Here is a 24,919-nt window from a genome sequence, read left to right on the forward strand (position 1 = left end):
AAGGAGGCAGATTTTATCAAGAGTGAAATGGGAAGGCATTAAAGATTTCTAAGGGGAGAAGTTATTTGAGACAACCTATGTTTTTTTAAAACATCACTTGGGCTACTTTGTGGAGATAGAAGACTATGATCTAAAAACAGGATCAGATTTGATTTATGAATATGAGTAAACTGTAATCAGGTGACTTGGGTAAAGACCAAGTTCTCTTTTGGTTATAATCATGGTAGCAACTCTCAGCAACAATCAGCCTTGTCATACTGATATGGTCAACATTACAACACAAGACATAGAGTTTTAACCTTGGAAGGATATTCTCTCCAAGGTTTTTCATAATGTTCTTTAAGGAGTAAACACATAAGCCACTAATTTTTATATGAGTCACTTTTATTTCCTTCTTCATTATTTTCTGACTGCTCATGATTTGTTTTCTGTGTATCTAGCATGCTAAACTCAAAATATTGACAGGGCACCTGCAGCTGAAGATGTTAAGAAAGATAAGCCACAACCTTCGACTTAAGGAAGCCAATATTTTGCCAGGAAGAATTAGTCTAAAAGGCAAGGAAGGAGTATAAAATATGAGGTAAGGGAAACGGAGTGACAAAGACAAACTCCTTGGCATGGCCTTCTAGGCCCTGGGTGGCCTGGCCTCTGTCTCCCTCTCTAGAATTTCCTCCTGCCACTCTCCCCTCAGGCTAACTGGTCTACTCTTCCTTCCACAAGCCTTCTCTTTCCTGCAATCCTCTCTTCATTGTTTACTGTCCAAATGTGCTTTCTCAAGGACACTTCCCTTGATTCCTTCTGGATGAACTCAGGCCCCCCTGAGATTCCCCCTCTACCCTCCTCCTGGCCAGCACGCCACATGTCTCTCTCCCCATGCGATCATGAGCTCCTAGCAAATGTAGGCCATACCCGTCTGGTCCACCTCTGTAGCCAGTGTGGCATTGTGCCAATGCCTGGCCCAGACCGTGCCCTCCACAAACAATTTTTTAAAAAGACACACAGATAACATCAAATGAAATACTAAACAAGATTCTGTGATCATCTTAAGGAGACAAGAATGATACTCAGCCAGGGGAAGCAGAATAAAACTTCATAAAAGTTTCATAGCATTGAGTCTGTCATTGAAGGGCAGAGGGCATCTGGGCAAGAGATGGTAGTGAGAGAGAGAACTGCATAAGCAAAGGTCCCGAGGCCAGAAAGCAAAGGCTATAAACCTTAAAACCAAATGGAACCTTGGCATTCACCAAATTAATTCTCTCCCCACTTCCATTGGCACATGACTTTTTTCCACTCACATTTTCACTTTATTGAGATTGCTTCCCAATAAAGTAGATGGATTTTAATGTATTCTAATCCTCCTTGCAGGGAAAAATTCCATATAACTAAGAGAGCAAATGAAAAATGACTTACCTGGAATGCAAAAAAGTCCTCTGCAGGCGCGTTCATGATGTTGCAAATCTGAAAGCCGTGAAGAGGAATAATGGAGGTTTGTTTAGACTTGATAGAGTACACATCGAGGGCACTGGGCATGCTATTTTCAAAAATACCACATCCCTGCCCCACGGCACTCACATTCTTTTCATTAGGTAGACATTCTCATGATGGTTTTGAATTATTAACTGAGGTTCCTGAACAGGAACGCTGCCTTATAAACATGACTTCTTACCATTTGCCTTCCTTCTGAGTCATTTCTAAGCTTTGAGAAAGTTAAGGCTACAGTTTGTCATTTTTAAAAGCTGTATAGTGTCCCATTTTATTTTTTTACATTAGCTTTTTTTTCATATTTCATTTTTTTAGTTATATATCCATAGACCTATTCTTTCCCAGATGTTTTTCCCATATAGGTTATTACGGAGTATGTGTAGAGTTCTCTGTGCTATACAGTAGATCATTGTTGATTATCTATTTTATATATAGTAGAGTATATATATACTCAGATTAATATATATTAATCTGAACCTCCGAATTTATCCCTCCCCCCGCCCACTACCTTTCCCCTTTACGTAACAATAAGTTTGTTTTCTAAGTCTATGAGTCTGTTTCTGCTTTGTGTATAAGTTCATTTGTGTCTCTTTCTTTAGATTCCATACATACCTGATAGCATGTGCTTTGTAGCATCACATATAATCACTTATATGTGGAATCTAATATATTGTTTGTAGACTTTTTGATGATGGCCGTACTGACTAGTGTGAGGTGATAACCTCATTGTAGTTTTGATTTGCATTTATCTAATAATTAGTCATGTTGAGCATATGTTTTGGCCATCTGTATACTTTCTTTGGAGAAATACCTGTTTAGAATCTTCTGCTGAGTTTTTGATTGCATCGTCCTTTCTTTCGGATATAGATCTGTATGAACTTTCTGTAAGTTTTGGAGATTAATCCTTTGTTGGTTACTTTGCAAATATTTTCTCTATTCTGTGAGTTTTCTTTTTGTTCTGTTTGTGGTTACCTTAGCTGCACAAAAGCTTTTAAGTTTAATTAGGTCTCATTTATTTATTTTTGCTTCTATTTGCATTTCTTTGAGAGGTGGATCTAAAAAGATATTGGTGTGATTTATGTCAGAGAGTGGTCTGCCTCTGTTTTCCTCTAGGAGTTTTATAGAGTCTGGTCCTATATTTAGGTCTTTAATTCATGTTGAGTTTATTTTTGTACATGGTGTCAGAGAATGTTCTAATTTCACTCTTTTACACATAGCTGTCCAGTTTCCCAGCACCACTTATTGAAGAGGCTGTCTTTTCTCCACTGTATATTTTTGCCTCCTTTGTCGTAGATTAATTGGCCATAGCTTGTGGGTGTATTTCTGGACTTTTTATCCTGTCCCATTGATCTATACGTCTGTCTTTGTACTGACACCATACTGTTTTGGTTACTGTAGCTTTATAGTAAGGTGTCCCATTTTCTTTCCCCCTTTTGTTCAGATTGGATTATGTCCAGTTTTTAATTAATGTAAATAATGCTACTGTAAACATCTTAGAAATGATTATATTTGTTTTGCTGGGCAAGAGTTTTTCCTTGTGGTATAAATGTCACAGCAGATGAAGAAATAAAAAGTGCTGTAGCTCTGGTTGCATGTTGCAAAATTTCTCTCCTGACAGCTAGGCCAGTTTACTCTACTGCGCCAGTGATACTTATCTGATCCCTCCAGAGCCCTGCCCATGGGGCCCCTGTTCAGATTTTTCCATAAGATGTTGCAGAAAACCCAAATGAACTTTTTGGCCTACCCAGTAGTAACCATCCAGGTTTTCTCTTTCTTCTCTTGCATTCTCTGCTTTCTCATTACCCACCCACACCTCAGAAGACCACCTGCTGGTTTCTGTCCCCACCCCCCTATCCCGCCACCTTACCACCAGGCCTGTTCTCATTAGGGACGTCAGTGACCTCCTAATTGCCAAACCCAATGGGGATTTTCAGCTCTTATCTCACTGGATCACTTTCGTTGCATTTGGTATTCTCTCTCTCTATTGAAACTTTCCACTCCCTTGGTTTCCATGACAGTACCCACTCCTGGGTCTCCAGACACTTCTAAACCCTTCTACCAATTTTCCTTCACACACTCTTCTTCTGCCACCCAGTCTTTAAATTTTGGCATCCTCCAATATCCTAACTGAGTTCCTCTCACTCTCCCTGGTAACTTTATCCACACTCATGGTTTCAAGTACCATCTGCTACTGGGTGCAAAATGGTCAAGGATTATAATATTTTCTCTACTATTATCTTCTGCACTGTAGTCAGTATGAATCTCTACCTTTTGTTGACACAAATCTCCATCTTCATCCCTTATCTAGCTCCACAGCAGCAGAGTCATCTCTCTAGCTACTTGCTGGACACCTACTCTTGAAAAAAGTCTCTGTCACACCTTACCTGAAACTGATCTCAGCAGGTAACATCCCAACCTGGTGGCAGCATTATGCATCCAGTCTAGAAATCTGAAGCTGGCTTTGACTCTTCTTTCCCTGTCTCTCTGCTCACAATCAGTCACGAAGCCCTGCACTGTTAGATCTGAGTTCTGATCTTCCTCTCTCCACCTGATCTTTGTTTGAGTCGTGAGTATTAAATGACCAAATGTATTTACTGCCTGGCTTATCATCAGCACGCTGTGGCTGTTTACTGTTCTTTACTGCCTCTGCCTTTGTTGAGATGTTCATCAGCTCTTGTTTGTGACGACATTCTTTTCTCTCTGCTTCCAATCTTGTCTCTCCAGATCTATTTTCCAGGGAGCTTTCAGAATTTTCATTCTAAAATGAAATTTATTGTGTCAACCCTCTTACTTAAAAACCTGTCACCTGTGGATTAAAGTTCCACCCTCTTGATCTAGCATCCAAAGCTGCTGTCATCTGGCCCCTCCCTTTGTCCCTCTCAAGCCTCATCTCTTGCCATCTTCCTGTCTCAGACCTAACACTCCAGCTACTCCAAACTGCACCCAATCTCCAAGCTAGAGTTGTTGGCCCGTGTTGTTTTCTCCACTATGTTGCTTCCTGGTCCCTACCTGCCTTACCCCTATTTATTTTAAAACTCAACTCATACCAAAACACCCTGGAAAGTAAAAGTTGGTTTAGATGCTCCGCCCCCCGCCTTTGTGTTCCTAGAATATATCATGTATATCTCTATTGTGACCCTATTGCATTATAATATAAACATCTGTTCATAAAGATATCTCTCATTTGATGGTGATCTTCAGGACAGAAATTATTTGATTCATCTATCTTTGTATCCCCACAGCCAACTGCAGCACCTGGCACACAGGAATGCCCAATAAATAAACACCCTGATACACGAACAGCACTGTGTAGTGTGTGCCTGGGAAAGGATACAGAGATGAGAAGCCTCAAATTCGGGGGTGATGTGCTGCTAACACCAATGGCCCTTCTCTCGAGGGCAGGGGATGCTGTCACTCTCCCCTGGACCCTGTGGGTAGGGCATGTGGGAGACAGAGCATTTGAGCTCCGCTGTGTGGTTAGAAATGTGGCAGGAATGGGGCCTTGGGAGGGGCAACCAGGTCTCTGGGATAAGAGGCTGGGTCTTGCTCTGTGGTGAGCCTAGTGGACCAGCCAGTCATGACATTATCCCTGATTTTTGCATATGTATCTTTGGTTGTCAGGGAGACTTACACTTCTCTGTCTCATGTTTCTTCAAATGTCAATTCTCTGCACATCCCCTTGGACCAGCCATTAGGTGAGTTGAGAAACGAGAGAATCAGGCTTTGAGAGATCCATACTTCCCATAGTTTTTCCCACTCTTGATCTGAAATCCCTTCACTCTTCAACATTAAGAAGAATGATTCAAAAACGGATTCAAAACTCTCCCCCTTCAACGTTATATTACTTACCAGGCCATTTTGGGCAACATAAGTGGGGAGACCGCTCACTAAAGCCCAGTGGTCTGGAGGTGGATTCCTGTCAAGACCAAAGACAGTGGTGACTTTCGAGGTGGGGACAGATGGACTAAAAACTTGAAACTGGATCTTACCCTCCCTCTTCCCTCTGGTGGCTCCAAGTACCACCCCCACCAAGATCAAGCCCCAAATCTTGGCTAAGCATCTTAATGTCCAAATGTAGACATTAAAAAAAAAGTCATAAATCAGTTTTATGGATTTCGTGCTCTCTAAGAGACAAATTGATCCAACAGATGGTTATTGGCTGCTGAGAAAAACCGGATGCCATCATTTCCCTCCACCAGTCCCTATGTAGAGTGAGTTGCTCAATACTGTATAGAGTGAGGGAAACCCACCTAGGATGAGCTGCTACCACATGCCAAGCACTAAGCTAGGAGCTTTACATATTTATTTATTCCTCATTCCCAAGTGACTCAGATTCCCAGTGACTCTCCTGCCTGCATTGCAGGAGACCCAGGTTTGATTCCTGGATCAGAAAGATCCCATGAAGAAGGGAATGGCAACCCATTCCAGTATTCTTGCCTGGAAAAAATTCCATGGACAGAGGAATCTGGCAGGCTACAGTCCATGGGATTGCAAAGAGTCAGATACGACTGAGTGACTAACATACACAGCAATATCACAATTTAGACTTATATATTTATTTTATATATATTTTTACTTGTTTATTGCTAAAAATACACAGAAAAATGTATTAAGAACTTCAGTTGATTGGAAGTGAACACCTATGGAACTATACCTATGAAACTCGAACAACCTGTTGGCATCTTGGACATCCCTAACCTGCCCCTCCCACTCACAACCTTCTCCTGAACCCCAAAGGGAATGGTTGTCCCAGCTTTAGGATTCTTGCTTTCTGTGGAGCTTTACCACCTGGTTTCCTGTGCCCTGTTTCACATATTTTTCAACTTCATTCAGGTAGACTCATTCAAGGTACATGCATTATTTTGTTGGACTTCTTTTTCATGTTGCTATAATTCATTTGTTTGATAGACTTAAACGATTTTTCCTTGTAAGCTTGTATATAATTTATGCATTCAACTGTTGATGGACATTCCCCTTAGTGTGAGTCTAATATGAATATTGCTGCTTCCAACTCTCTGGTATATGCATGCTCTCAGTTCCACGTGGTATTTCTGGAGTAGAAATACTGGGTCATAAGATGTGCATATCTCAACTTTACTTGAGAAAGCCAAATTGTTTTCTAAAATCCAATCTGCACTTCCATCGGTGGTATATTAGAGTTGCCTTTGCTCCATGTCTCTGTCAATGCTTTAGTATTTTCAGACATTAAAAAAATATATTTTTTAAGGTTAGTAAAGTTCTCTATGGAAATAATTATAACATGTTTCTGTTAATGTGACAGATTTTATAGATTGATTGTTCTAATGTTAGCCTTGCATTCCTGGAATAAACTCAATTGGGTCATGATGTATAACCCTTTTTAGTTATTATCTGCTAAAATTTTTTTAGAATCTTTGCATCTGGGTTCACAAGTAAGCTTGGTATGAATTTTCCTCTTTCATACAGACTTTGTTGAGTTTTGGTGTCAAGTTTATACTAGTCACTTCTTTTTTCTCTATTCTCTTGGATAATTTGTATGAGAATTGTGTTATTTCTTCCTTAAATATTTAGTAAAATTCATCTCTGAAGGCATGTGAGCCTGAAATGTCTTTGTGGAAGGGTTTTAATTACTGTTATAAGACTATTGTGATTTTCTATTTTTTTGTGATTTATATTTAGTAGGTTTTATTTTTATAGGAATTTGCCTCTTTCATCTAGATTTAAAGTATTCTGGGCATAATATCCTTTGATGGTATCCTGTTAGTGTCTGTATGATTGTGGTTATTCCCCTTTTCCTTTCTAATACAGTTCATTCGAGTTCCTATTTTTCTTGCTCAGTCTTGCCAGAAATTCATCAATTTTATTAATCTGTCCAAGAAAAAAACTTTTGGCATTTGTTCAATATTTTGTTAATATTTAATTAATTTCTGGGCTTATCTTTATTATTTTGGAAGGGTATGCTTGTTTGTTGTTAGTTTCTTGAGATCATGTGATGGATAGCTCCTATCTGCCCTTCCAGAGCCACTTCCAACCTGCTCCTCCCTGTCACGGGAGGCCAGTCTGTGTGGATTTCATCAACAGGGTGTCTGGCCTTCTAGCTTCTGACTGAGTTTAAACTGAAGGGGAGACCTGGCCAAAACTGCAGGGCGGTAGAACAGGAAGATCAGGCTATTTATTTCCTTGGGTTCCCCCGACAGCGTTGCTCTGAGTTTGTTTTGTCTGCACTTCTCTAATGATGGCCTGTTCTACATGACTGTTTCCCCTCACCACATTCTAGAAATTTCCTTGGGGCCTAGAAGTGCTTACAACTTTACTACTAAAATATTCTCTTGTGGTTGGTTTCCTTCATTCCACACACACACACCTCTGTAATTCATCCCTTTGTAAATAAACCCTCCTTGATTTACCCTGATGAAAAAAATTTTTTGACTGTGCTTGGTCGTAGTGGTGGTACACAGAATCTTTAGTTGCCGCATTCAAACTTTTAGTTGCAGCATGTGGGATCTAGTCCCCTGACCAGGATCAAACACAGGCCCCCTGCATTGGGGGCGTAGAGTCTGAGCCCCTGGACCACCAGGGAAGTCCTGAAATACCCTGATTTAAACGTGACACCTAGTATCTGTTGGGACCCTGGCTGATATAATTTTGGTACACAGTTTATTACTTTATTTTTTATTTTCTAGTATGAAAGTGTAATACTGTAAATTTCACCTTAGGTATGATTTCACTGCATCACATTGGTTTTATAACATATCATGTGATATTGTTGTTCTTTTCAGTTCAGAAAGAAAATGTAATAATTTCCATTGAGTTCTTCTTTTACCCATGGATAATATGGAAGTGTATTCCTTTTTTTTTTTTAGTAAAAGTAGTTTCTAGTTTCCAAGCATATGAAGATTTTTTTTTCCTAATTAGCTCTTTGTTATTAGTTTCTAGCATATTTTCATTGTGACTAGAGAACATTTCTGTATGATTTCAATCATTTGAGGTTTGTTTTATGGTCTGTTATATCACCAGTTATCGTAAAGAAACAAGTATTCTTGAAAAGACTGAGTGTTCTATAGTTTGGGTGTGAGATGTCATGTTCTACTAATGTATATATCCATGAGATTGTTTGGTAATTATCTTATTTAAATATTCTCTATTCTGTTTATTTTAGTCTGCTGTATCAATTAGCAAACATGAATTTGTCTATAAATTCTTAAGTTTCTGTCAGTTTTTTCTTTCTTTTTGAGGCCACGTTATTAAGCATATACACATTTGTAAATTCTTCCCAGAAAGTCAAGTTGAATTGACCCCTTTATCATTAAGAAGTGACTATCTTTACTAATGTGTACCTTGACACCTATTTTTTAATCTGATAGTAACATAGTTACATCAGTTTTCTTTTGATTATCATTTTCGAGGCATATCTTTTGTTCATCCTTTCATTTTCTCTGTATGATCTTTTAGATAGGTCTCTTGTAAAGAGGATATATGGTACTTCTTCATATATCAATATATCTTGGAACTCATCCGTTCTTAGAAGAAACCAGCCTGTGGGATCTAAACTGCCTGAGCCCTGCAGTGTAAGTGCAGAGTCCTAACCACTGGACTTCCAGGAAATTCCCAAGAACCGTTTCTTATACGCACCTGAGAAAGATAATATTCTGCCAGTCAATCTGTGATGCAAAGCTTTATGAACTTGCGATTCTGCATGAATATCGACAGAGCTCTCTTGGCACCTAGATTCAGGGTCTATCACACCTCGCATCTTTCCCGTCTCTTTGTGCCAGTCAAAGCTGCTGTTTGTTCTGGTGTTGCATCGTAGTATAATCTCTTGAAGTTGTTTCTGGGAATTTGTATCAAATTCAGTGTGGATACAGCCCCACTGTAGAAGGCAGCGAGGTGGATGTTATCAGAGACTAGAGGATGTGATGCTTGGTGAGAAGTGGTGAAATGGGGAATGCTGGGACCTGTGATAACTCTGAACACAGACAATGAGTCTGATAAACCAGCACCTCTAGAGAAGGGGTCAGAAAACAGGACGGGGGCAGAGTATGTCGTTGACAAGAAAAAAAAGAAAAAGAAATGAATTTAGAAAAGACTTAGTTGTTGTGTAAACAGGACTGAACAGAGAAAACTCAGAAACTCCGGAACTTAAAGCAATCTTTCATCCCTCATCAGGAAAAGATAAACCAGAGAACTGGCTTATCTGAGTGACAGCATTATCAAAATTCTTTGACAACAGTTGAGACCTCTCATACCCACTGTTTAAGGACTGAGGTGACTTGCAATAAATCTCTTCATTTGAACCAGAAATGGGAGGAAAGGTGAGGCTCTCCACTGAGGCTGATTCTGGCCTCAAGGAGTCTGAAGTTCACTTGGGAAAGTGCCAAGCCTCAGATAGAACTGTGGGCATGGCTCCTGGCACTCACAGAGGATTCGAATAGATAAAAAGCCAACTGAGTTTTGGGGCATGCTCTCCTGGCCAAAAAGTTCAAGCTTACATGCAAAACATTCTCAACTGTTGGAATCTTAAAATGGACTTTGAGGCCCCACCGCCTGTAGGTAGGCCTCACCCTCTGGGATTTCAGCCTTTTCATTATCCTCCTTGATCACGTAAGACATTAGAGGGGAATTCGCTGGTGGTCTAGTGGTTAGGACTCTGAGCTGTCCCTGATGAGGGCGCAGATTCAATCTCTGGGGAACTAAGACCCCACATGGTACAACCAGAAAAAAAAACAGACACTAGAGAGTAAGCCTTCCCTGGGGGCTGAATCACTTCCTTTGCTAACTTCCTGCCTTTCCCTCACCCTCTGCCTTAGGCCCCAGATGTGCCTCCACAGAAAACCATTGAAAAGCACTGATCAGATCCATGGTCTCATTCCATAGAGAGGCCACTTACTAAACTGGACTTGGGATTTGAACTCACAGCAGCTGACTAAGAATCCAGCCTCGTTTTCCAGCCTGCATGATCTTTGCCACCCTTCCGCATTGTCTCTTTGTTGCTCTGCCTGAGTGTGTGGCCTTCTTGGGTTTGGTTAGCGTTGATTTTTGAATGAGTGTGTTATAGACACTAATGCGCCTGCAATTCTGCACGTTTGGAGAAGAGACTTACGGGATGACTTTGATGTCTTCTTTGCCATGCAGGATGTAGTCAATTACCTTGTAAAAGTTGATTTCCTAGGCAGAAGAGAGAGAAATATATACTTTCAGAGTCTGAGACAGAACTCCAGCAGGAGTATGTCCTTGAGAAAGGCTTTGTTCTTTCCCCTGTGCCCTGTGGTTTTCCAGAAGCACTGGCCTGGCCCTCTGAGGCCGTGTCCCAGTGCCCCTGGAGCTCACTGTCAGCTGAGTCTCAAGATTCATCCTGCTCTTCCCTGGAGCCAGCTCACAGTGGCCAGGCAGGGGCTGGGATCTGGGGCTTCAAAAAGGAGTAGGAAGTGTTCCGAGGGGGCCTGGGGGTTCAGTACAAGGAGAAAAGATTACTGCTGGAGTCTAGTGAGAGAAGAAGATGGAAGGGGGCTCCTATCCCATTAGCATCATCATTAACCCAGCCATCCTCCATGCGGAGTCAGCTTCACGGTCACAGCCCCTTCCTCCTTCACTCAGCTCCTCTCTACTTCGTCAGCTCTTTCAGACTTGCCTTCCCAATCATGCCCTATGCGTCCCACTCACTTTCCACCTCCTCCATCCTTCCTGCCTCCTTGCACCATTAAAACCCCCATTCTCTTACAGTAGATCTGTTCAATTACATGAAAAATGTAATTGGGGAAAAATCCACTACCTTATTAAAATGTCTAAACACCTACATGTGGTAGACATGTTAGCATTTTACAAATTCAAAAGCTGAGACCCAGAGAGGGGAAAGGACACATTTATTATAAGACAGTGAACTAGGATTAGAACCTAGGCCCTTGACTCCAGGCCGAGAGCTCTTTCTGCTGTGTCACTTAAGGGTCATCGGCTTAAATAGTGTGTTCCTCTCCATATCAGCCTCACCTACAACAAGGTTACTCAAAGTGTGGTCCCTGGATTGGTACCAGTGTCTACACTATTTATTACTATTCCATGATGAGATAAAAGCAGAAATTGGCAGTCAGCGTTTAGAAAGTTTTACAGCAATTTGACTATGTTATGTCTGCTGAAACTAATAATTTTTAAAAGACAACATTTTGTATGTCTTCTAAAATTTTTAGAAGACAATTTTTTCAAATATAGACCTTTATCATATCTTGAAAAGTATTAGTCCAAAATGAATTAGAAATTTAAAAAAATTATTCCTTAATCCAGGCATTTTGAGAAGTATTGCCCTAGAATTTAAAATGTAGATAGCTGAGCCCACTCAGGCCGCCTGACCTAGAACCTCCACAAATAGAAATTCCTCATCTAGTCAAGGTACCTAGTTGATAGGCAATTGTGACCTGCAGGATCATGAGGGAGAAGGAGACACTCTGCCCCTCAATGCCCAGCACTGGAAGCAGCTACAGTGACTGTGCCCTTTCAGAGCACCCACGGTTGCTCCAGGGTAGGTAGGACCTCCCTGCAGCGGGAAGCATGCAGGGGGAGGCCAGATGCCCCCCGCAGCACGATGAAATGGAGTCAGGAATAGATCTTTAGTGCAAAGACTCAGGCTCTGGTCTTGGTTCCACTTGGTATCCTCTCTGGGCCCAGCTGTAAGATGGGTGGTACTTGCTTATTGTCGGTATCAAGTAGCAGAACTCTTTCTCCTCACAAAGCATAGGCCCTACTCCTAGAAAGCAGAGGAAAGCAATGCCACCCTGATGGGCGCAGAGTCCGGTACCTCGAGCTCCTGCATCTCTGGGTTCTCCCTCGCTGCCTGTCCTCTATTGCCCCATTCACCCCTCGCTGAGGCAGCCACTGTGGAAACCTAGGATTCTAAAGATAATCCGGTAATTTAAAACACTGCACTGGGGAATCCATAAAGCCCATTCCAGCTTTGAGTCTAAGACTGTAGGTGGATAGTAAGCATGAATAGCCTCTTATAGATTAAAATGCACATATTCTTTGACTCAGTAATTCTACATATGCTAATAAACCCTATAGATATATACCCAAACGTAGGTAAAAGCATTGTTTTCCCCACCTAGGGCTCTCAGCCAGACTGCTTTAAAAAGCCTAGAGATAGCTGATGTCCAGCCCTTGGAGATGATTAAAAAACAGTGCCTGTGCGTAGTGGGTGCTTGTCTCCAGAGTTGTATCTGTGCTGATAGGGAAAGGTGCCAAATATTCTCAGGTGGAAAAGTAAGGCACAAAATAGAATCATCACATTTGTCAAGGGGGGTGGTGGTGGAATACATACATTTGTTGTTGTTCGGTCACTAAGTTATGTCCAACTCTTTGAGACCCCACAGACTGCAGCACGCCAGGCTTTCCTGTCCTTCACTATCTCCTGGATTTTGCTCACATTCATGACCATTGAGTCGGTGATGCTATCTAACCATCTCATCCACTGTTGCCCTCTTCTCTTTTTGTCTTCAATCTTTCTTGGCATCAGGGTCTTTCCAATGAGTTGGCTTTTTGTATCAGGTGGCCAGAGTACTGGGGCTTCAGCTTTAGCATCAGTCCTTACAATGAATATTCAAGGTTGATTTCCTTTAGGATTGACTGGAATGATCTCCTTGCAGTCCAAGGGACGGTCAAAAGTCTTCCCCAGCACCACAATTTGAAAGCGTCAGTTCTTTGGCGTTCAACTTTCTTTATGGTCCAACTCTCACATCCATACCTGACTACTAGAAAAACCATAGCTTTGACTATATGAACCTTTGTCAGCAAAGTAATGCCTCTGCTTTTTAATATGCTGTCTAAGTTTGTCATAGCTTTTCTTCCAAAGAGCAAGCATCTTTTAATTCATGGCTGCAGTCACCATCTGAAGTGATTTTGGAGCCCAAGAAAATAAAATTTGTCACTGCTTCTACTTTTTCCCCTTCTACTCACCATGAAATGATGGGACCGGATGCCATGATCTTAGTTTTTTGTATGCTGAGTTTTAAGCCAGCTTTTCCACTCTTCTCTATTACCCTTATCAAGAGGCTCTTCAGTTCCTCATCACTTTCTGCCATTAGAGTGGTATCATCTGCATATTTAAGGTTGTTGATATTTCTCCTGGCAATCTTGATTCCATCTTGTGATTCATTGAGCCCAGGATTACTCTGCCTAAAAGTTAAATAAGCAAGGTAACAGTATACAGCCTTGATGTACTCCTTTCCCAATTTTGAACCAGTCCATTGTTCCATGTCCACTTCTAACTGTTGCTTCTTGACCTGCATACAGTTTTCTTAGGAGGCAGGTAAAGTGGTCTGGTATTCCCATCTCTTTAAGAATTTTCCACAGTTTGTTGTGATCCATATAGAAAAAGGCTTAAGTGTAGTCAATGAAGCAGAAGTAGATTTTTTTTGGAATTCCCTTGCTTTCTCTATGATCCAGTGCTAAGTTGCCTCAGTCATGTCTAACTCTTTGCAGTCCTATGGACTATAGCCCTTCAGGCTCTTCTGTCCATGGGATTCTCCAGGCAAGAATACTGGAGTGGGTTGCCATGCCCTCCCTCAGGGGATCTTCCCGATACAGGGATCAAACCCTTGTCTCTTATGTCTCCTGCACTGGCAAGCAGATTCTTTATCACTAGTGCCACCTGGGAATCCCTATTATCCAATGAATGCTGGCAATTTGATCTCTGGTTCCTCTGCCTTTTCCAAACCCAGCTTGTTTATGTGCATACAGAAATATCCATAGACATTTGAGAAAGATAGACCACTCATAGTGGCTGCCTAGCTGCTTCAAGGCAGGCTAGATTTCTGTACTGTGCCCTTTTGTATGGTGTGAGCTCTTCTCTGTTCTCATGTATTACTTTTTCAGTAAATATAAACAAATTGTGCTAAGAACATTTTAAAACTATGAAGTCATATCCTATGGGCAGTTCTAGAAATCTGTTGGGCCTTTGGCAGAGCTGTTTCCTCTGGTTGGGGAGATGGCTTTCTTGCTTCAGGGTCATCTGTCCTTGGACCTGGGCTGTTCACTGCTCCCCAGGCAACCTGCTGGCTCTCTGGGCCTGGTAGACTGCCCTACCCAGAGGTCTCTACTAGGTTCCTTCAGAAAGATGAGAGATAGACTTTTTTCTTTTAAACTTACATAAGACTTAGTTTTACCTTCACAGACAGCAACAGAAAAATCAGTGTTCTCTAGACAAATAAAACTTTTTCCACACGCTGTAGCTCAGCCAAGTTACTTTCAAGGCCATATTTATGTAGGAGTCCACCCGCTTTTGGAAAATCAAAACCAAGCCATCAATGAGGGCCTTTGTCACCTTGCACCTAAGCAGCTGACACTGTAACACAGGGTCTTTGAGAGAGCCAGATATAGCCAGAGCCAGATCATCGTGCATGGAAATATACCAGTTTTAAAAGAAGTGCCATTTTTGTTTTTTTCATGAAGCCTATGTAGCTGTTTTTCATAATGAAAGCACACACACATACAATGCTTTATTTTTAAAAGGAGATGAAGTGAGGTATAGCTGCTTTGGGAGAGCTTCAGACCCAAGATTCAGGGAGGTTAATTGGTCAAAATCCAGACAGAAACTGTGTTTCCAGCGTGAACATGGCAGATCAATTGTGAGAGTGATGTTAGAAGGCAACAGGGGATGTTAAGGAGCATGATTGCAATGATAGTTACCTGAAATAAAAGTATCCAGGGTTTGAAACTGTGTAAATGGTTTTTCCCCTTTAAGCCTTTAATGTCCTCTGCTATCCAATAGACATAAAGAGAATGTTGTTGTTGTTTAGTCGCTCAATCGTATACAACTCTTGCCCCACGGACTGTAGCCTGCCAGGCTCCTCTGTCCAAGGGATTTCCCAGGCAAGAATACTGGAGTAGGTTGCCATTTTCTTCTCCAGGGGATCTTCCTGATCCAGGGATTGAACTCATGTCTCCTGCTTGTCAGGCAGACTCTTTACCGCTGAGCTACCTGGATACCTCCTCCATAAGCTGTTGAGAAGAGTATATGACAGACTCCAGGTGAAGTGCCCAGCAGAGAGTGAGACTTACGTTGCCGTGGTTGTCGGACTGCCTGCCAAGTCAGTGTGATTCACTTTAGCTACCATGGCCTGCCTGCTGCTGAGCTGCTAAGTCGCTTCAGTCATGTCCGACTCTGTGCGACCCCATAGACAGCAGCTCACCAGGCTCCACCGTCCCTGGGATTCTTCAGGCAAGAACACTGGAGTGGGTTGCCATTTCCTTCTCCAGTGCATGAAGGTGAAAATTGAAAGTAAAGTTGCTCAGTCATGTCCGACTCTTCGCGACCCCATGGACTGCGGCCTACCAGGCTCCTCTGTCCATGGGAGTTTCCAGCCAAGAGTACTGGAGTGGGGTGCCATTGCCTTCTCCGATGGCCTGCCTAGGTCAGCCTGATTAGGTCAGCTTGATTACCTGGGTGTTCCAGATGAGGAAGGGGAGGCTGAGAGAGGCACCCAAGGCTACACGGGCAGCTGCTAGAGCAGAGACCTGAATTTAGTCTTTTTCCCTTCACCCTATGCTCTTTCCAGAAGATCTGCTTTTGTCCAGTCCTGTCCTGCTGCGTCTGGGCCCTGGCTCAGGCCTCTGTGTGTTTTCCTCACCAGCTGTGTCCTAAACATCAAACTGCCTTTGGAGATAAATTCGGTGATAGCATTCCATAGAAGAGAAAGTGGAGACCCTAAGGGGTTATTTGACCAAGCTTACCCTACAGGCTAGCAACCCACTAAGACCAAAGTTCTTTGTCTTCTGGCCTTTTCCATTGCAACCTAACATCTCACACTCTTGCAAGGACTAAGTCATTGCTGCATGAGGTGGAGGAGGGTTTGGGGAAGAAAAGTTTTGCCCATGAATATGCTGGTCACCTCAGTGAAACTAAAGCTTCTGAAGTGATCAGATGATGAGCATCCCTTTTAGGCTGGAGCTTAGTGAGAAAACGTCCTCTTCAGTTCAATCTTTTAAAAAAAAAAGAAACACACACAAAAACCTTTTATTTACCCACTCCAGTACTCTTGCCTGGAAAATCCCATGGACGGAGGAGCCTGGTGCGCTGTAGTCCATGGGGTCACTAAGAGTCAGACATGAATGAGCGACTTCACTTTCACTTTTCACTTTCCTGCATTGGAGAAGGAAATGGCAACCCACTCCAGTGTTCTTGCCTGGAGAATCCCAGGGATCGGGGAGCCTGGTGGGCTACCGTCTATGGGGTCTCACAGAGTCGGAAACGACTGAAGCGACTTAGCAGCAGTAGCAGCATAGCCAATTAACAATGTGATAGTTTCAACTGGACAGCAAATGGCCTCAGTCAAACATATACATCTGTATTCTCCCCAATCTTCAGTTCAATCTTGAAGATAGGGATCCTCAAGGGTGAATAAGTTAGATAGGGCCTGATATTTTTCTAGGCCTTCTGGAGTTGGAGATGACCTCTGACCACAGGGCTCAGCTCATAAAGCAGCCCAGGAAACTGAAATTAATTGAGGTTGGTGGAGTCTGAAAGCTAGAATGGTCTCTACCCTAGTTCCTAAAATTCTAAATTTCTGGAAGAAACAAAACCAGCTCATATGTGAATCTGATGAAAACTCAGTAGTAACATCTCAACTATGCCAATACAGCAAGCTGTATTTAAAAAGGAAAAATGTCCCCAAACAGTTTTCTGATAGTAGCACATGATGTTAGACTTGCAGACTTAGTCCTCCAAAATAAAAACATGAAATTGTATGGGCAAAATAGTAGTTTGAAACTGGACAGCGGCAGATTATAAAGGTCATTTTGGATAAAGCACTACAGACATTGTCGATTCCAAGGCTGAAATCTTTTTTGGTGTGTATATGAAGCTCACAGCCAGGGTGTTAATTCTAAATACCTAGAGTTTGAATTAAGGTTGAATAAAGTCTGTCACACACACACACACGCGCGCGCGCAGACTGTCCTTTATTTTGGGTAGTGTTAGTGCTGGCTAAGGGGAATCAGGCCTCCTAGCAGAAATGGTGTACCATGTCGGACAGCCTGGAAGGTTTTGTGAGAGGATGACTGGACTAAAGCTCAGTTCAGGATATAGCCATGCTGCTTACATATTCTCTGTGGCCCCAGCTAAAGTCATTCCACAGGCTCTCTAGGCCATTGGAGTGCCAGATCTGTTTACCCTGCTTCATCTTTGCATCCCCACATATTTCATTACAGCTTCTCCAAAGTGTTTATGTCTCATCTTTAAAATGTAGCAATAGTAGGAGGCCAGAGGTCATACACTGAAAGCCAAGGGAGACCTAACAGAAACAAAACGAGAGGAGGCAGCCAGGGGTCCACAAGAGGGAGTCAGGGGGACTGTGGCAAACTAGGGAGCTCAGGCCAGGTTGCAAGGAGGCAGCTGCTACTCAGCTCCAGTCAAATTTAACCTGTGGGATGGGGGTGAGGGAGCTGTGCAGTTTTGAATGATCTGCCACCTTTTCAAAAGAATCTGAGAATCTAGACATTTGTTGGAAATAAAGAATTAAAAAACTTTCATAGCTAAACATATTTATCTATTGACTGGAAATGAACTTCCAGCTATCAACGTGTACTTCTAGATTAGATTTTGAGATTATTCACATACGCTGAATTATTTACATACAGCTTTAATAGTCTACAGTTCTGCTGAGTGAATCCTTAAGCAGGTTGCTTGATCTTTCTGGACTTCTTTCCCCATCTATGGAATAAGAATAGTTTTCCTCTTCTGTCAGTCCCACCAGGTTGTTGTGAAACTCCAGGGAGATATTAAAACACCTTGCAAAATACAGGGCTTGAGCAATCATGAGGAATTACCATAATTTCAACAGTGACGACCCAACCCAGAAGAGGTAAATACCTAAGTGGTAGAGAAACTTCAGCAGGGCCTACAGTGTCTTACATTATATTTCATTAAACATTTGTTCATACTGAACAGGCCAGAGGGAGACCTACCCTTCCATCCGGAGTCCTGGGACCAGCGTAGGGTGGAGCCTCACCCATCAGGACTGGCCACACGTCAAAAAATTCCTAGGATTGAGAAAAACAATAATTATGCGTCTTGAAAGCAGATCAAAAAAGGAGATTAAGAAAAGCAGACTCACCTGGATGAGTCATCTATCACTGAAATTTGGAAGACGGGAAGAACTCAGTGGAACCTAAGCTTGGCAGGGCTGCAAGATTCCCTAGACTTGGAAAAAGTCAATTATGTCTGTGCTTTGAAATATATCAGTATTATCAGAACTGGATCTGTCTAATCAATAACCAAGAATTGGGAGGTGAGCAAGAGCAACCGCATACTTCCTCTGCTGTGGGACATGAGAAGGAGAAAGGGGACTCTATGGCCAAGAAATTTACCTTACATACCTGCTAAACATGTGATCAAATGTTTAGCTAGAACAATAGCTTACAGTACCATTTATAGTGGTGAGAAATTGGAAAAAACCTACGATGGCACAATGGTAAAGAATCTGCCTACAATGCAGGAGACATGGGTTTAATCCCTAGGTTAGGAAGAGTCCCATGGAATAGGAAATGGCAACCCACTCCAGTATTCTTGCCTGGAGAGCCTCATGGACAGAGGAGCCTGGAGGGCTACACTCCATAGGTTCACAAAGAGTTGGATATGGCTTAGTGACTGAGCACGAAGTATTCAAAAGGAGGAGACTTATTAAATCAATTTTGGTACATCTAGTAACAAGCATATTACAGATGTGTATGTATTGATTAAAAAGATGTCCATGATACATCAATGAGTAAAAAATGTGAAGTGATAAAGATACATAGATCATGTGATCCCCAATGGTTTAACCCTATATAGAAAATGCTCTCAAAGAATTCACAACAAAGCATTAACAATTGATTTCCTCGGGGGGATTGGAATGAGATTATTTAGCAATTCTTCCTTAATAAAATGTATGGCTTTCATAATAAAAAAATTTTTTTTCCAAATAAGGAAAGAGAAACAATGGTGCCAAATATGGACAGATAGACCTTTATCTGAGCTTCAACAGGAAAGGATGATACCTGTAAGATAACTGGCAAAGACAGGGGCAGAGAGAGGAGAGAAAAGGGTCAGCAAAGGCTCTGCATGGTCACGCAGCCCCAGGAGAAGAAACTGACTAGGACGCCACACGGGCTTCCTTGCTGCTTCTCCTCTGGCTTTTCTACAACACATGCTCCTGCACACTTGGGTTGGGCCAAATCTGGGCCTGAGGAGGAGGTCTCTGTCCTCCAGTGCCTCTCTGTTCCCCTATCTGCTGTGTTTAGAGACAGTGATCCACTCACTCTGGGTTACCATGGGCAGGATGTCAAGCCGCTCTGCTTCTTAGACTTTCTCTCTGTCTCATTTGAAAACATTTGTCGTGGTGGTTTGTCTGCTCTTATACCATCCAGAGGGCAAGCAGATGGGAAATGAAGTCCACATGAAATTCACATTTCACATCCTCACCCTTCTGCCCAGGTGGCCTCTTCCTCTTGACTATCGACAATAGGAAGCAATTCAGTTCTGGGTGAAAATGAGAGCTGGGGACCTACCTAAGCTCCACAGCACGCTTCGTGCTGGATAGAGACAAGGTAGGGTTCATGCCCAGAGGAATCTACTATCTCATGGAGGAGACAACTAAGCCTTGGAGTGACTTTAGTAAGGTAGCCAGGGTAAGAATCAAAACAGTAATAAAAAGAGAACACAAATGTTAGAGGAGACAAGAAGAAGGATATCAGGCTGACACTGTCAAGGTCAAACACTGCATGGTTTTGAAGACTGTCCTGAGGAGAAGCAGATGTCAACAAAGTGTGGGCTGGAATGTGGGGCATGTCTGTGCCTGACTTCCTCTGTCTCTGTCTCTCTTTCATTTCTAAACAGCCTTCCTGAGATATAATTCATACACCATGTGACTCGCCCAGCTTAAGTGTACAATTCAATGGCCTTTATTGACATTTTTCATAAAGTCAATACTTCAGTTAAGAATTTAGCTATCTAGGGTAGGGCAAGGTGGCAGGGGAGGGGAAAGAGAACCAGTTCTTAGAGTGATTATAGGCAACCCAACCCACTTCTAATTGCTAGATTGTTCCATCTATTGGAGATGACTAAATCAGGATATTCTCACTTAAATGTGACTTTCCCTTTTGAGGGAGAGTTCAAAAGAAACAGAGGGCAGAATGCTGCAGCTCAGAGCTGTGTTTTGATCTTTTAAAATAAAAACTGAGCACCTTAAAATGGACTCTTGAATTCAACTACTCAGAAATTCTTCTGATTAGAAAAGAACCATTCCCACATGGAAGATATAGGGAGATTCCTTAAAAAACTAGGAAGAAAACCACCATATGACCCAGCAATCCCACTCCTAGGCATATACCCTGAGGAAACCAAAATTTAAAAAGACACATGTATCCCATTGTTCACTGCAGCACTATTTACATAGCTAAAACATGGAAGCAACCTAGATGTGCATCGACAGACGAATGGATAAAGAATTGGTGGTATATATACACGATGGAATATTACTCAGCCATAAAAAGGATGCATTTGAGTCAGTTCTGATGAGGTGGATGAACCTAGAACCTATTATACAGGGTGAAGTGAGTCAGAAGGAGAAAGATAAATATCGTTTTCTAACACATATATACGGAATCTGGAAAAATGGTACTGAAGAATTTATTTACAGGGCAGCAGTGGAGAAACAGACATAGAGAATAGACATATGGACATGGGGAGAGGGGAGGGGAGGGTGAGACGTATGGAAGGAGTAACACGGAACTCACATTACCATGTGTAAAATAGATGGCCAACGGGAATTTGCTGCATGGCTCAGGAAACTCAAACAGGGGCTCTGTATCAATCTAGAGGGGTGGGATGGGACAGGAGATGGGAGGGAGGTTCAAAAGGGAGGGAATATATGTGTACCTATGGCTGATTTGACAGAAAACAACAAAATTCTGTAAAGCAATTATCCTTCAATGAAAGATAAATTAATTAAAAAAAAGAACCATTCATTTAGTGCTTTCTGAAGGAGTATCAGTGTTATTGCTGGATTTAGCCATGTTTGGCAAAATATTTGATTCAGGAATTTACCAAAATCAAAGGGACAGCTGCACTAAAGCCAGAAGTTCCCTGAAATCAGTATATGACTCAACTGCGCCAGAGTCACTTAGGGAGCTATTTTAAAGTCAAAAATCAGAATAATAAACCCACGAATATATGAAAATCTGATATATTGTCAAATGGCATATCAAAATGGTGGCATTTCAAAACAGTAGAGAAAGGGTAGACTATTCTTTAAATGGGAAATTATGAGGACATCACAAAATTTATCTCCACCTTATAACATATTAATAATTTCAAGATGAGTAAAAGATGAAAATGTATTAATCAAAGCACATCAGGTTATTTCAGACTATAATATTAAGGTTGAGGAAGTCTTTCTTAAACAAAATTCAAAACACAGAAGCCATAAAATTTAAATCTTCTGTATGATGAAAGATGCCATAGACAAAGTTGAAATATAATCCACAGGTGACAGATACATAATCCATATAAGTGAAAGTGAAGTCACTCAGTCGTGTCCGACTTGTTGCGACCTCATGGACTGTAGCCTACCAAGCTCCTCTGTCCATGGGATTTTCCAGGCAAGAGTACTGGAGTGGACTGCCATTTCCTTCTCCAGATATAATATAAAGCACTCATATATTTTAATAAGAAATAGACAAAGAATTCAATTTTAAAGGTGGAAAAATGGGCAATATATTGCACAGAAAAACTTGGGCAATATATGTAAAAAGAAAAGTTAATTACAAATAAATATATAAAATGTATTTACCCTTCTATGATAATCAGTGGAAAAAAAACAATTAGAAAAAAAGAATAATAACATTTTTTGCTGGTTTAAGTAGGAAAAATAAAAAAGATTTATGATACACAGAATTGGGGGCAGGAGTTTGGAGGAAGGGAACTCTCATGCAGTGCAAGTGGGAGTATTAAATGATTTAGCCTTTAGAGGGAAAATTTGGGGAAAGCGAAATAAAAATTTTTTCTTAGTAATCTACTTCCACACCTTTGTTCTATAGATAGTCTCTGTCAAGTGGGCAGGAATTTAACTCCAAGGTTGTTCATTACAGCATTGCCTTTAATTGCAAGACTATCCAGAAATGATTTAAATGCCCAGAAATAGGGGAAAGGATAAATTAATTATGGTATACCCATACTATTTTTAAAGATGAGGTAAATCTATGTGGACTAAAGAACAAAGAAAGAGGATTTCTACTACTACCAATGGTAGCCAGTCTGTTTCAAACCAATCCTCCGAGAATTATCATGAAATCTGGACTGTGTATATGTATGTGTGTATGTGTATATAAACATTTACGTGAAGGAATCATAGCGCTAGCAAGGCAGCAATAATTTGATGGGCCAAGATTTCACAGAGAAGGGAAGCCCAGAGATATGAGCCTGATGCCTGATTCAACTTTTCCTCTTACTGACACCAAAGATGTTGTGGAGCAACTGGAAAGGTGTGCAAAGCTTTCAGTAGACCTACTTGGCTAGTAGGACTAGGTTGAAATTCAGGACCTGCAAAAAAGGAGGCATTCTTGAAAACAACCCAGGTTTTTAGCTGGTCCTTCCTAAAGATTTATACTCTAAGAGTAAAAGTGAATCAGAAACAGAATAACCCTCGCAAAAACTGAAGACCAGCTTCAGTTGAGCTTTCAGTTGAGCTTCAAATTGGCTCAGTCCTCGATTAGATTCAGATACTCTGCCTTTGTCTCAACTTATAACCAGAAGTAACATAAATCCCCTTTGGAGGAATACAGCATTGCCAAGAGTTTCAAGTCATCTCTAAAACATTTTATACAGATTTCTAGTGTTCAAACAAAAATAATGGGCATGTACAAAATAGGGATTAACTGAAAAATCAAGAAATAAAGCAGATTATAGAAAGAGGAACCATAGAATATATATGTGTACTGAAAAAATATGTACTAGAGTGTTCATGATAGCAATATTCATAAAAGCCCAAACTGGAAAATTCAAATGTCTATCAGTGGTAGAATAAATAAATACTTTGTGGATTACTCATATAATGGAATATTCTACAAGAATGAACATTAATGAACTAATTAATGAAAATTGATGACTATGATGAGCAATAAGAATGAATCTTACAACCCAAATTTTGATCAAAAGAAGTCAGACACAGAAGAGTATAATTCCATTTATATGAATTTCAAAATTAGGAAAAGCTAACATGGCTTTGAAGGTCAGAGAGTGGTTACCTTTTGGGAGGAAGGAATGGGAGTTACTAGAGAGAGGTAAGAAAGGGGTTTCTGAGGGGCCAGTAATGTTCTATTCCTTAATCTTGGTGGTAGTTAAGTGGAATGTTCACTTTGTGATAATTCACTGAACTATTTTCCTGCAATAGTGCTTTTCTCTCTGTGTTTGTTATATATACATATATTATTTAAAAATCCACATGTACTACTATGGAATTATGTTTGTAGGGCATTATGTAAAAAAGGCAGATTTCGTGTTGCCCAGCAATTTATTTTTTAAATTGGGTTATCTTTTTATTGTTGAGTACTAAGAGATTTTTGTTTTCCCCTTCATAAGCAAACACCAAACTTGAAAAAAAGATGGAAGTATAGTTGATTTAAAGTATTGTGACAGTTTCAGCAAAGTGATTATTATATATTTTTTCCATTATTTTTTAAACTAACAAATGTATCATGACTATTTTATTTATTTATTTTTTAATATTTATTTGACTGCACCTGGTCTTCAATGCAGTTCACAGGATCTTTGATCTTTTGCTGTGGTATGAAAACTTTTAGTTGTAGTACATAGGATCTAGTTCCCGACCAAGGATCAAACCTGGGCCCCCTGCATTGGGACCACAGAGTCTTAGCCAGTGGACCACCTTCCGTTGTAGGTTATTACAAGATACTGAGTATAATTCCCTGTGCTATACAGTAAATTCTTGTTGCCTGTCTATTTTATATATAATAGTTTGTATCTGTTAATCCTATACTCCTAATTTTAAGAGTTCTTTTCATATTTTACATACTTGTCTTTTCAAAAGCTTTCTTCATTACTGTCCTTTCAAGCACAAAAGTTTTAAATTTTTATGAAGCCCAGTTTATCTGTTTTTCCTTTGTTACTTGTGCTTTTGATGTCATATCCAAGAAACCATTGCCTTATCCAGGGCCACAAAGATTTACATCGATATTTTCTTTTTTTAAAAGTAATTTATTTTTTAATTGAAGGATAATTGCTTTACAGAATTTTGTTTTCTGTCAAGCATCAACGTGAATCAGCCATAGGTATACCTATGTCTCCCCAATCGTGAACCTCCTTCCCATCTCCCTCCCCATCCCACCCCTCTAGGTTGATATAGAGCCCCTGTTTGAGTTCCCTGAGTCACAGAGCAAATTCCCATTGGCTGTCTATATTACATAAAGTAATATAAGTTTC

General features: G+C 41.0%; 2 protein-coding genes across 9 annotated transcripts in view; one reads left to right on the forward strand and one right to left on the reverse strand.

Annotated features, from left to right (window-relative positions):
• The window catches only part of PDE6A (phosphodiesterase 6A), a 128,958-nt gene that overhangs the window by 40,368 nt on the left and 63,671 nt on the right, over positions 1-24,919 (reverse strand). For all 7 annotated transcript variants that reach the window (XM_069592414.1, XM_069592418.1, XM_069592419.1 and 4 more), the window contains exons 5-8: positions 18,409-18,483; positions 10,562-10,626; positions 5,332-5,398; positions 1,411-1,458 (exon numbers count right to left, since the gene is read on the reverse strand). In XM_069592414.1, the coding sequence (XP_069448515.1) occupies positions 1,411-1,458; positions 5,332-5,398; positions 10,562-10,626; positions 18,409-18,483 (255 nt within the window). The remainder of the gene's footprint in view (positions 1-1,410; positions 1,459-5,331; positions 5,399-10,561; positions 10,627-18,408; positions 18,484-24,919) is intronic.
• Positions 1-24,919, forward strand: part of SLC26A2 (solute carrier family 26 member 2) — a 110,494-nt gene that overhangs the window by 33,926 nt on the left and 51,649 nt on the right. The window lies entirely within an intron of this gene.

Source organism: Ovis canadensis, chromosome 5 (genome assembly GCF_042477335.2).
Source record: "Ovis canadensis isolate MfBH-ARS-UI-01 breed Bighorn chromosome 5, ARS-UI_OviCan_v2, whole genome shotgun sequence".
Classification (NCBI taxonomy): Eukaryota; Metazoa; Chordata; class Mammalia; order Artiodactyla; family Bovidae; genus Ovis; species Ovis canadensis.